The 13,414-nt window shown below is 38.9% G+C and overlaps 1 protein-coding gene across 2 annotated transcripts in view; it reads right to left on the bottom strand.

Moving 5' to 3' along the window:
- The window catches only part of tmeff2a (transmembrane protein with EGF-like and two follistatin-like domains 2a), a 134,556-nt gene that overhangs the window by 60,717 nt on the left and 60,425 nt on the right, over positions 1–13,414 (bottom strand). For both annotated transcript variants that reach the window (XM_036561931.1, XM_036561932.1), the window contains exon 4: positions 9,334–9,360. In XM_036561931.1, coding sequence (XP_036417824.1) covers positions 9,334–9,360 — 27 coding nt within the window. The remainder of the gene's footprint in view (positions 1–9,333; positions 9,361–13,414) is intronic.

Here is a 13,414-nt window from a genome sequence, read left to right as displayed (position 1 = left end):
TTAAAGAGATTTTACTTATAAACTGTAGAGACTGGGAAAGTAGTACATTTTGAAACTGTAATAATGTTTATGTAGTGCATCAAATTCTTATTTTCAAAAAAACAAGAAAAATTCCTTCTGGTGATGCTCAGTGGATTAGTATTAGTAGGACCAGGGGCTGGTCTCACGAAGCAGGATTTCTTGCTTATCCAGTTAACTTTAAGCTAAGTTCTAACTCACAGTGGTGGATCACTTTTCACCACGGCACCTTATGCTGCAAGACTAACCTGCTCCAGTGCCGGTTAATTTCAGGACTTTGAATCATAAACAACTCTTGGTCCAATCAGGGTTAGCTTCTGACCAAACAGGGACAGCCTACTGATGGCGGTGGATCCCTTTGGTCTATTTTGGGTCACTTTGTTTTTTTTTTGTGACACTTGTGGCATCAATCATGTGAAAAACAGCCCTTTTTGGCTGAGGAAACAAATTATACTACACAGAAATTAACATAAAGTCGCTGTCGTGTCTCCAAAATGATAACTTTACAGGAGAAGAAAAAACCTTCTTTATTCTGATTAATAGCACAGTTTATTTTTCAAGGCATTTTTGGAGCATTTCTCTTGGTTGATTCATCATAAAATTTTAACACAATGTGAAGGCCAGCTTGTGTTTATACATTATGTCAAAAAAAACCCCCAAAAAACAGATATACCAGGTTTTGTCCCAACAGCAGCGATAAGCACAATAATACTCCATTAAGCATTAACACTGCAGAAGTGACAGTGCTGCTTTTTACCATTATGAATGCTCTACATTCTACAAATGTACATAATATGACTTCCTTTTTTCTGAAAAATAAGCCGCATGACTCATGTTTCACATGAGCACCCAACAGTTCCATATCATGCTTTCATGTGCATGCACACAAGGATGAATCATTACTTAATCGTACCTGAGTTGTTAACCACTGACGTAAATAAACCACAGTTGAATTTGTTAGGTTTTGTGAAGCTGTAACATAACAAAGGACCCTGTCTATGCTAAGCATGCTTAGTGAAAGAGCCCCACACTGTAAAAACGATATCTTAGAAAATGAAAACATCTTAAATCTACTCAATATATCCGATATTTCATCATCATGAGTTTGTTGTAAGGATATTATTAGATTATTCAACTTATTTCTAGCTGTTATTACTTTTTAAATAATAACAGCTAGAAATAAATACTTTTTTAAGTCATATTATCTAGTGAAATATTTTATTTCATTATCAGTAAATACGTTTTAAGACATGATGCTAATAATCTTATATTATTCTTACAATGATCTGACAATGAGAAAAATTAGATATTTTGGCTGGATTTAAGATGTTTTCTCTTGCTAAGATGTCAATTTTGCAGTGCAGATTATGAAGTTTAGTTTTCGGGCCAAGGTTAAAGAGTTATGGTTAGGGAAAAGATAGGTTGAACTTTTTAGTCGAATGAAAGTTAAAAATAAGGTAAGCATCTACAAAGGATCTACAGTGGACAATCCAAACAGAGTGTTACCAAATAACTACACAAGTTTAAAAGGTGACCACTTTCCGAGAATCTCTCCTTCCCTGGTAGACTCCATATCGATTATAGAAAATCTAATAACATTAAATACATAATTGGTCCTCAATATGGATCTCTGGGCTGTACAGCAAACGCATTGCTCTGTACGGTAATTAGGATTAATGAAGTGCCAGCAGATCTATAGTGAGCCATGGCTGAGGGCTGCTGAGGTACCGCGATTAATCACTGCAATTAGGCTTTGTCGCTGTTTACAATAATGCAACAAATAATATGTGTTTGTCGATTACTTAACAGTCATGTGTGCAGAGGTGGAGAGTGGAACAAGAAGGAAAAAGAAGTGAAACACAAGGAATGAAAAAGAAGGCAGGAATCCAAACAGCTGCTTTCTAAACCGAGATAATGAGGTTACTGTTCCTCTTGAGGTTCTTTAGGTATGCGTCTTTAAAGTTCTGGACTGTAATTAAAACCTACCAAATAGTGGTGGTTTAATGAGTGAGAGAGACAAAGAGAGCGAGAGAGAGGAAGAGAGCGCTCATCACAATGAAGCAATTTGCTATGGTCTCTTCACTTTGGTTTCACACCAAGGCCGTTCCTTGATCAAGGATGTCCAAGTTGTTACTAGACCACAAAAAGAAACACATTGTGCTTCTTTCAATCATTAGGTTGACTTTCAGTCACGCCTGACATGCTGTCGGTCAGAATGATAAATACGGATAATACGGCTGACATTCAGACACCAAAACATACATCTGTTTAAATGTTTGGTGAAAATTCAGTTTTACACAATTATGCCCTTGTCGCACATAACCTTCAGTGCAAAGCAAAAAAGTCTAACTTCGGTCTTGGCTGATCACGTTTGAGATAAGGGGGTAAATAATTTTTGCCAAGCTATTCCTTTAAGTGCTTTTGCGTAGGGTTTAGAATACTGTTCTGTTGTTCTTTCGTTCATTAAGTTTGGTTTACGGTCTTTCCGACACGCTCTCGGTCACAGCAATAAATACAGCTGTCATCTGGACACCGAACAGTACGGCAGATGTTTAAACCTTTATAGAGCCTGAGTGCAGCGCTGTATATCCATTGTGGGCCGACAGCAGAACGCTCAGGTTCCTGTGGTGCTTTGTCTGGTCAGGCTTGTCGAATGATGGACCATAAACCAGCCCTGGAGTGAAGGTTGTATATATATAAATAAATATATAAATATCTAAAGCTTTGCATTTCATTTCTGCTGTTTTGCCTGCAGCAATTTGAAGGCAGAAGCCTAGACAAATAAAAAATGCGAATTCTGACCTCAGCATGAACTTGTAGATGTGTCAAGAGTGTGTGATTTTTCCTCCAAGGACTGTGAAACAAGGAACATCAATACCCTCTCCTGCAGAAATACATGTGAACATTCCCATCTGTTGACGCACAGTTTGTTTTTTAGTCATCCTCAAGACCTTCATCAATGGTCAGTTTCTGACCACAGAGACGTTCCTGGATGGATAATTAGGGGAAGGGGTCCATTTTGAACCTAGTGGTTATATTTGTGCACCTACATAGTGGACCGATAAGGCAGGTAGAGCTCATGAAATGGCCAGTGAGGGAAATGACAAGGTAAGGGTTTATGTTTAAGCCAGTGTAAACTGGAAATCTTTACACATTTTTCTTCTGTATTGTGGCTCACTTCCAAGTCGGGCTGTATGATATTGACATAAAATGCGATGTAGGGCTGTCGCAGTGAAAGAATTTCCCCTGCGGTGATTTAAGATGGCTCAACACCGCAAAATGTGGTATTAGCGCCAATTTATATTTTTGGAAATTACTTAATTTATCCTGATTTTGGTACTATATTAATAAGCTTTATTGGTAGAATATTATTAGGCATTTTGTTGGTTTTTAAATGACAATGACAACACAGTTTAAAGACAAATTAAACACTTGTTTATTGTTATATGCACAACACATAAGGGCAACGATGTGCAATAAGAACGCACGTCTTTTCTCCTTTATGAAAAAAGCATGAAGCCTAGCCTATAGCCTATGCTAGACATACATGTATATACATATATGTGAAACAAAGGTCTATTAAATGGGTCAATAAAACAGATTGTTTTAAGTGCAAATCTATATATTGTGATAGCAATAAAAATATGATTTATCGTACAGCCCCACTTCCGAGAGAAGCAAATTATTACGGAGAGTCTCTGAGCTAGCTGAGCATTTGTCTCAGAGCTAGGTGAAGGTGATGGGAGGAGGAGAAACATATAATTGGTTGAAGGGGAATTACACCCATTTTCGAAGTCATTGAGAGTGGTTTGATGTGAAATGCTCCGTTCTAGAGAAACGAAAGTCGGAATTGTTTACAGTGGTGGTGATAGGAACCAGACGTCCACTTCTAAAAGCTCCCTCCCTAAAAATTAATACATGGTTATGAATACATTGCCTGATGTCTGACACATTGATTTATGATAGTTTTGAGAAGATTTTGGCCTTAAAATCCATTCATTGTGGAGGGATACATGCAGGATGCTGAGAGGCAAAATAGTCCACAAACAAAACTTTTCAATTTATCACTATGTTATCATCAGCAACATCCCATGTAGAAGCTCAGAAGATATGTGTAGATTCACTGATGGTTTTGGATAGTGAATAAAATGTTCCTATCAACGCCACTGTAAAGAAATCTCAGTAATTTTTGCACAATAAATCATCTCACACCAAAGCTCTCTGAAATTTTGAACAATCAGTGGAATTCTTGTTAAATAATTCTCCCCATTTGCTGGTGCATGGTGACATAAGCAAAAATCAGAAGATGTTTTCGAGGCAGGCAAAAGTTATTAAGTTTTAGATTATGGAAAAACAAGAATTGAATCTTTTTAATGATATATGATGAATTGTGCTTAATCGTGCAGGAACGTGAACTAAGAAGCGGAAAAAGGTCCCTTTCAATTCAGATTGACTTTTAAGTGGACGGAAAGTGTAATGCGATAATAATAACGATGTGGACCAAAAAATGGAGAGCACTTTACTAAAAGGTAGGATTTGTAGTACGTAAGTATGTAAGCATTTTAAAGGAATAGTTCAGCAAAAAATCAGTTTACCCCAAAATGACGTCGATCAGCCAAGATGTGTTTGGTGTCCAAATTTTGCTTTTTTAGTTTAGAACTGGAGCTGCTAGGCTAGTGACGCTAACACTGGAAGTCAATTATCACCCAAACTGTTTCCATAAATACTTCCCAAAATTTCTTGCACCCGGGTCTTAATTCAGGTCATGCAGACAAGTCGATGTGGTTTAGATCATAGCATGGCTCACTATGAACTTCAGCCTCCCAGGGTTTGAAGGCAGAATAGTACTGGAAAGTAGGGCGTTATGTGGATGATAATGTAGTTTCAATACATAAATAAGATCTGTCCATGCCATTTTACTAAATCACTTTTTAAAATGTAGCTTTATGTAGCGAACATGTGAAGATTTTGGCATGTATTTAAGGAAACAGTTTGGGTGACTATTGCCTTTCAGTGTTTGTTAGCTCTAGCAGCTCCAGTTCTAAACTAAAGAAGCAGAATTTGGACACCAAATATCACCAAATGTTTTGTCTGATCGATTGCATTTGGGGTGGAAGTCGAAAAACAAGTCAATTTTAAACTAGTCTTTTAATGATGACAGACATAAGCCTAAATAAACATTCACAAAGGCTTATTCTAATATGCATGAAGGCTGCTTTTGGCAACTTTGATCTCTTTTCACCCCAAAAAGCATTATTACAAGTGAAGCTTGTTGGAATAAGGCTTTAAAAATGTGCCACTAAAATTGCTAGTCTTTGGAGGTTTTCAGTATAGCAGCAGGAGTTAGAGGTAGATGTAGCATCTAAATTTCCATGTTACACAACAGTCTGCAATCAAAAGTATTGCTTGATTAAACATGATTTCGTGATTAGAATTAACAAGTGGAACAGCACTGATGGTCTGAATGATGGTTGTGCATATTGATTGTGCATCTCATCTTTGCTTATCATTTTTCAATAAAGTATTTAGGCGTCTTTGAAAAGCTACCCATGCATTGTTTGGCCTATTTTTGAAAACTCATTGCTAAAATAATTACAGATTACTTGATTCTGAACATAATCGATAGTGACAGTCCTGGTATGAGTGTGTGAGCGTGTGAATGAGTGCATGGTGCCCTCCGGTTCCCCAGCGTGTTCCTTCATAAGAGCTCTAAAGGCCTCTGTGGCTGAGAAGAGTCCCTTATGATTTATCTCCCACCATTAAAATACATTTGATTTTTATCACACCACAATGCTGCTGTGCTTTACCTAATTCTCTATCGCTTTCTTTTCGTCTGCATGCTCGGTTGCCATTTCTCACCATCGCCACCTCCTTCTCCCTCTCTCTCTTTAATCATCTCCCCCTCCCTACCTTCACAGCAAATATCACCCCCCCCCCCTTATCGCCGTCCCTTCTAGCTCTTCCAGTTGTTCTGTCTCTCTTTCATTCTCTCATTCATTTTATTTTCTCTCTTTCCTTCACTTTTTTATCATTCTCTTGTTCCCTCTCATTTTTCTCTCATGTTCTTTCTTTTTCTTGTTTCAAATTCTTTGTCTCTTTACCGCTCCCTTTTCCTGCTCGCTTATCCTTTTCCTCTCCCTCTTTTTCATCTTCACTCTCCCTGTCTGTTTAATTGAAGCTAGTGAGTGCTACACTTCTTCTCCCCCCGTTTGGTAAGTAAAAGACCTATACACTTAAAAGAGATGGTTCTTTAAGGATTCTTTAGTAAAACAAAAAGGTTCTATATAGAATCAGGAAGAAAGGGTTCTAAAGTGTTCTTTGAATCATGAAAACGTTCTTCAGATTGAAGGAGAATGTGCTATAGATGGTTCTATATAGAACTTTTCTGAAAAGGGCTCTATATTTCTATACAGGGTTCTGCTATTGCAACAATGTCAAGCAATGTGACATTCTGCATCAATCTAAACAATGTGACATTCTGCATCAATCTAAAGAACCAGTTCACAATGCAAAGAACCCTTTAAGCATGCATATGGTTCTTTACATGTTCGTGGTTCTATATAAAACCATTGTCTTTAGTAAAGAACGCTTGAAGAACCATCTTTTCTAGGAGCGCACTGACAAAGTTTAATCTAGTGAGAGATTTTATCACAGGTTATCATTCATTGTCAGTTTTCTACTAACTGAAATGTTCACAGCAACCTGTTGGCTACTTAGCTAACCAGATGCAATTGTTCCTAATTTAAATTTACTTATACCCTTTGATGTTAATGTTCACCACTACCCATAAATAATCATATGCTATATTTAGCATAATAGAACACACCATATTATACAAGTACTAAAATTTATTTATTTATTTTATGAACAAACCATTACATTAAAGTGGCCTGACCTGCTAACAGGCTAACTAGGCCACTTATATTCTTCTGTGTTTTAGCTACACCTGCTATAAATTGTCATCAGCTGCCTGTGTTTTAGCTACACCTGCTATCAATTGTTTATGTGAACTATTGTTAGCTTGGTGCTAGCGATGCTAACAGAAATTAGCATTTATGTTAGCAATGTTAATCGCCTGGAGAAAGGCTTAATTTTATTAAACATGGCTGTGTGACTGACACATGGCTGTATCTGGTCTCAGTGTACACAAAATGAGAGTGCTCATGAAATGACTGGAATATTCCATCCTAAAAATAACAGTATGGCTAATCGCAGCACAGCGGATGAGCTGCACATTCGATGTTGCTGGTACTGTGTCGTTGTGTACTATTTTCACATCCGTCATCAGTGTCCCAATGTTCCCACCTCTAGGGACCTAGTCAGTGCCCAAATTCCTGTTTACTATGTGCTGATTCACCACATATGGAACCAGTGTGTGAACAAGACACAGCCCTAGTGTACTGAAGCAGCAGCTGTTCAAGTTGAGGGACAGAACTATCATTTTAGCAAAATAACACAAGCCCAAAGCACTACTGTTATCCAAAAAATGTCAGATTTTAAACACTATCATTATATCACTCAGGCTTAGTCCAGACTCATTAATGTGATCAACGCTGAGTTGACTTCTGTTTGTTTACCATCTTCCTTGTCTCAAACAAACTTCCTCTTTTCTTCATATCAAAAAGTTTCGCACTCTTGAAAGTTGAAGGGAAAGACGACCTCTCGCTCATGATGGATAACAACAGAAACAGAGGATGAAAAACGATCACAGACCAAGAAACATTATTCATGTAGAAAAAGAATATTAATATAGTAGCTGTTGAAGCTTCCAGGTGGACAGAGAGAGGGAGAGAGAGAGGAAGAGAGGGAAAAGGTTTCAGATGAGCCTCATTTCCATGTGGAGCGATGTAGGATATGCTGTCACTCACTCGTCACACATGATGTGTGAGTGTGCAATAATCTCTTTTTCTCACCAATGGCTGAGCATCAAGTAATTGAATTTCATTTGTGGGCGAGGGGCACAGGAGGCCAGACAGCTGGGGATGGACTGTGATTATGCATGGGTGTGTGAATGTGTGTTTATGAGAAAGAAAGACAAAAAAGGAGAAGTGGTGTGTGTGAGAGGTGCAAGTCCAAGTCTGAAAATCTAAAGTCGAGTCTTGAGTCTTTGGTGTCCCGGTGTGAGTTCCTGAGATGCAAGTCTGAGTCGAGTCTCTGAGGTGCGAGTCTGAGTGCAAGTTGAGTCTCGAGCCTCTGAGGTGTGAGTTCAAGTTGAGTTTCTGAGGTGCAAGTCTGAGTCATGTCACAAGTCTCTTCAGTGCAAGTCGAAGTCGAGCCTCGAGTCTCTGCGGTGTGAGTCCAAGCTGAATCTCTGTTATGCGAGTCCAAGTCAAGTTTCAAGTCTCTGAGGTGCAAGTCTGAGTCGAGTCTTTGAGGTGTGAGTCCGGGTTGAGTCTCTGAGGTGCGAGTCCGGGTTGAGTCTCTGAAGTGCGAGTGTAAATCAAGTTCCTGAGGTGAGAGTCTATGTTGGTTCTCTGAGGTGCAAATCTGAGTCAAGTCTCAGATCTCTGGGATATGAGTCAAGAATCTTGAGTCTTTGAGGTTCGTGTTGAGTCTCTGAGGTGCCATTGTGAGTCAATTCTCGAGCCTCTCAGGTGCAAGTCTGAGTCGGCCACTGAAACCATGAAGCTCCAGATGAACAGTTTGTGTCCTGATAGGTAGTCTGGAACTCGACAGTGAGAGCTGTAACTCTCTGGACAGATGATTTTAACTCTCTATACACTTCAGCCTTCCACTCATGTCAGCTTGTGTGGCCTACTGCTATGCGGATGAGCTGTTGTTGCTATAAGACATTTCCATTTTACAATGCCGACATTTACGGTTGACTAGGGCAGCTCTAACAGGCCAGAGATTGGACAATGTGACTTGTTTGAAAGGTGGTATCGTATGACAGTGCCACATTTAAAGTCACTGAACTCTTCAGTATGACTCATTCTGTTAGCAGTGGGTGTGGCTGAAAAAGTCAAACCCATTTATTAGAAGGGGACACATGGACATATGCATATGCTTAATGAACAATAGATGTGTCTGTGCAAGAGAGAGAGAAAGAGCAAGAGAAGAAGAAAGAGGGATGTGCGTGTGTGTTTAAGCATATATTTAGTGATCAATAGATAGAGTGTGTGTGTGTGTGGGTAGAGAGGGAGAGAGAGACAGAGAGAGAGAGAGAGTATGGGAAACAGAAAGGACAAAAAGGCGCTATGTGTGCCGGTGTGCGATTGAAAGCATATATTTAATGAACAATAGATGTGTGTGTGTGTGAGTATGTGTGTGTGTGTGTGTGTGTGTGTGTGTGTGCGCGTGTGTAATCATCTTTACCTTCATCCCCAGATCCCGAGCCAGGCTCTGAAAAACAGAAAAGACAATCATTACTTATCATTAATTAGAAATAAAATCCCTGGTCATTAATGATCATAAATAAAAATTAATTGTCATGAATAAATTGCTCAGTCATTAATAGAAAAGTACAAAATTTGGGGTGATTGATCAGCTTAAGCAGTATTGCTAGGCAGCTGTTGCTATGCAGCTATTAGGTGGTTGTTAGGCTGTTGCAAAGGAATTACCAAGTGGGGGCTGAAATGGTGTTCCAGATGGTTGCTAGGTGGTTACTTGTTCCAGGGGTTTGCTAGGTGGTTATTATGGTATCTTATTGTTGCTGGGGTTGCTATGGTGTTCCAGATGGTTGCTAGGGTATTGTTAGGTGGTTGTTATGTCATCCCAGGTGGTGGCTAGGGTACTGCTAAATGGTTGCTATGGTATCACTGGTTGTTCCTTGGGTGTTGTTAGATGGTCATCCAGATGGTTGGCATTGGTTGGCGGTGGCAGTAATGCCAACCCATCAGCACTCAATAGCAGTAATGCTAACCAATCAGCATTCAGTAGCAGTAATGCCAACCAGTCAGCAATCAGGAGCAGTGATGTTAACCAATCAGTACTTAGTAGCAGTGATGCTAACCCATTAGCACTCAGTAGCAGTAATGTTAACCAGGCAGCACTCAGTAGCAGTAATGTTAACCAATAAGTACTCAGTAGCAGTAATGTTAACCAATCAGCACTCTGTAGCAGTAATCCCAACCTATCAGTACTCAGTAGCAAAAATGCTAACCGATTAGCACTGAGTAGCGGTAATGCTAACCAGTCAGCACTCAGTAGCAATAATGCTAACCAGTCAGCACTCAGTGGTGCTAATGCAAATTATTCAGAACTCAGTAGCAGTAATGTTAATCAATCAACACTTAGTAGCAGTAATTTTTAGTATTCTGCTGCCCAAAACCCAATTCTGTAGAATAAAGAAATAAACAGTTACATTTTTTTCATTTTTTAGTTTAATACTTAATAAATCTTTCTACTTTCCAATATTAAAGGAATGTCCAGCATAAATGATTAGAAACAGTTAAATTTTCTATTTTTAGCCGTTTAGCTCAATTCGCCCCCATTCATTGAGGAGTCGCTTACAGGCGCCCTCTAGTGTTTTGCAGTCATGTTTTTGACACAACGGGTAAAACAGCTCTGGTTCACTGGTGCTATACGAAGCCCCGTCCTTTCAGAGGTAATCACAGCCAAAGCCACAGTGCTATTGGTAGAGGATGCAAATTTGTGTGCCACACAAATTTCATTGTCCCCAAAAGCCTGCAACCCGAAATCGCTAATCAAAGTGAATTCCATTGCGAAAATTCGCTGGCAAATGCAAGCGTGACTGGGTCTGAAGACACACTCCACAAACATCTGTGGGAATGTGCCAAAAGAATCAATCAGCATTTCCTCAGGTGCTCCAGCTAACGGATGCGCTCTAACTTGGTGTAAAGATAGCACACGGAGAGAGAGAGAAGGGTAGAGACAGAAATAGAAAAGGACAAAAAGAAGGAGAGGCAGGAGAGAACGCTATTAACCTCCCTCTGCAGTGAACACCTGAGGCTGGTTTGGTTTACTCGGCAGGACAGCAAAACACGACAAGCCCCGCAGTGGGAATTTAACACGCTTTTTCCAATATTCACATGCGCTTTTCAGATGCAAGAAACACTGGAGTCTTAAAGGGCCCATACCATAGAAAACCTCATTTTCAGTTTTTTAAAATAAACATTTGCTTTATTGTGTAAACATCATTAAACCCTAAACATGTTTAAATCCCTAGTCATACTGTCCATATATGGAAAAACTAATCAGCCAATTATACAGAGCTCATTAACATATCCCAGTATTAAAGGGGCAGAAACAAAAACAGCTCTTTAATTGTAAGGGACAAAGAGAGATTTGGAAAATGGTCAGGTAAAATGAATTATGACTGTTTCTGATACATAAATAAATATGATATGGGCCATTTAAAGTATTACAATCATTAAAACTGGTGAACAAAAAGAAAATTCAGTAAACAAATCTGAGAAAATACTCAAACAACGTAATTCAAATAACCTTAATCTATAACTGAGACCACTGAAATGTGACAGTGTGCATCAAGGAGAACAGATATTCTATTTTTTATGCCATCTACTGAAACTGCATTGTTTCAACACCATAGTTTGCAAACGATCAGCACCAATCTTGAGTTTTTCTTATTCTTATAGAATACTCAAATAGTCAAGATAATATTTAATAGACTATTTGCAAAATTAAAATATTCGGTAGTTGCAGCCCTAATGAACTGCCATCACTGGACAGAAATATTCACCCTCTTAGCCTTTAATTAGTTGCCCATTTGTCCCTCAACAACAACAATAACAGCAAGTACAGCACAAAAGAGAGATACAGAGTCAGAAGTAACAAAGTTTGAAGGCAAAGAGGGTCTATTCCCTCGGCCTGTGAGAAAGAGAGAGAGACAATCTTTAAAAGGAGCGTGAAGTTGAAGATACAGAGAGCGCTCCTCAGCGGGACACTGCTGTGAGAGACAGCTCTGCAGATTTTTGCTTGGTTGGAACAGGACAACGACAAGAGGCTGATTAAGTCTGAGAGTCTGCTGAGAGCTCCGCCAGCTCCCATATCGCCGCCGTTAGCTCAGAGAACAAAGAAGCGATGAGGTGACTCTGCACTTTTCCCCGCTTCCCCTGACATCAAGGCCTGAGCGCTCATCGCACTGAGGCAGCTGGCCACTGTCAGCACGCAGCACACAGCCTGACCAGCTGTAATTAAACGTCCGCTGCCTACGATGTTGTACCGTATGTCATGTTTGAAGGTCCTGTGTGGCGCTTCTGACCTCTCTTTGTTTTTGATGAACTGAAGAACCTTCTCATTGGATCTCATCTTATTTACATATGGTTGTTAGGAATATAAAGGGACGTGCCACCACAATTTCTGGGCTGATAATCCATAGTTAACATTCTGCCAGAATGTTTTTTTTTGAAAACAGGCAAAAAAGAACCAGTAATGCCACATTTGAAAATATTACTGAAAACTATGAATACAGAGATTTTTATTAATCATTTAACATCCTGCACTGCTCTAACTCCAATGACATGCAGTCAGTCAGTATTCTAGAAGTACTAACGATATTCATGATATCTATAGAAAATGATATTGTGATAAATTGTGACATATTGTGATGTAATTTACCACAGTAGCAATTAGAAGGATATTGCCCAGCCCTCCACTATAACCTACATATGAAGTGCGGTGAGCGTAAGACAGGTTGAAACTCTGAGGGAGTAACCTCAATTACAGCGTACACACATACAACAAGAAAGCAGCAAGACAAAGAATCAAACAAGTATAAGACAATTAAAAGAAGACGTTAATAGTAACATAAAAATTATAAGACAGTAAAGAAACGAAGAGATACAGGTACACAAGTAAAACAGATAAAACAATTGGTTAAACTTGCATCGCGCCAGAACCAAGAGGCTAGCAATATCACACACTCACACACACACACACACACATGCACAAAACACTGCTTTTACTAAAATAAATAAAAACTAATGAATATTAAGGTTTATAGGCCTCCATTGAGTACTTAGACAGAGTTATTTGAGATGTTTGAGGATCAGTTATCAGAGTCAGAAAGGAAAAAGTGGTATCTCTAAGTTAAAAAAAATAAAATAATTAGTTCAAATTAGTTGCAAACAGTTAAAGGAATACCATTGCTTAATATTCAAAGGCTTGTCCAGGGTTAGCATTAACAGAAGCTATTACTAAAATAAAAAGTAAAACCAACAAGCAATTACAAGAGTATCAGCAGCTTGTGGACAATCTTGTTAATTGTGTGTGAGTGAGTGAGTGAGTTACAGGCCAGGTCCATGAGGGACTTTGCATCTAAAAATGCGATTAACAACCTGTCTTTTTTTGTTCATTGTATGTAAATATTGTATGTATGTATTAAAGTGTCAATCTAAATTGCCCAAACTGGATGATTAGCTATCTTGCTTTCTAGCTGTCAGTATTTACTAGCTCTGACTACAGAAACAGTTCA

The sequence above is a fragment of the Colossoma macropomum genome, unplaced genomic scaffold, assembly GCF_904425465.1.
Source record: "Colossoma macropomum unplaced genomic scaffold, Colossoma_macropomum, whole genome shotgun sequence".
Taxonomy (NCBI): Eukaryota; Metazoa; Chordata; class Actinopteri; order Characiformes; family Serrasalmidae; genus Colossoma; species Colossoma macropomum.
Note: the sequence above shows the minus strand (reverse complement) of the source record. Positions and strands in the feature narration are given on the sequence as shown.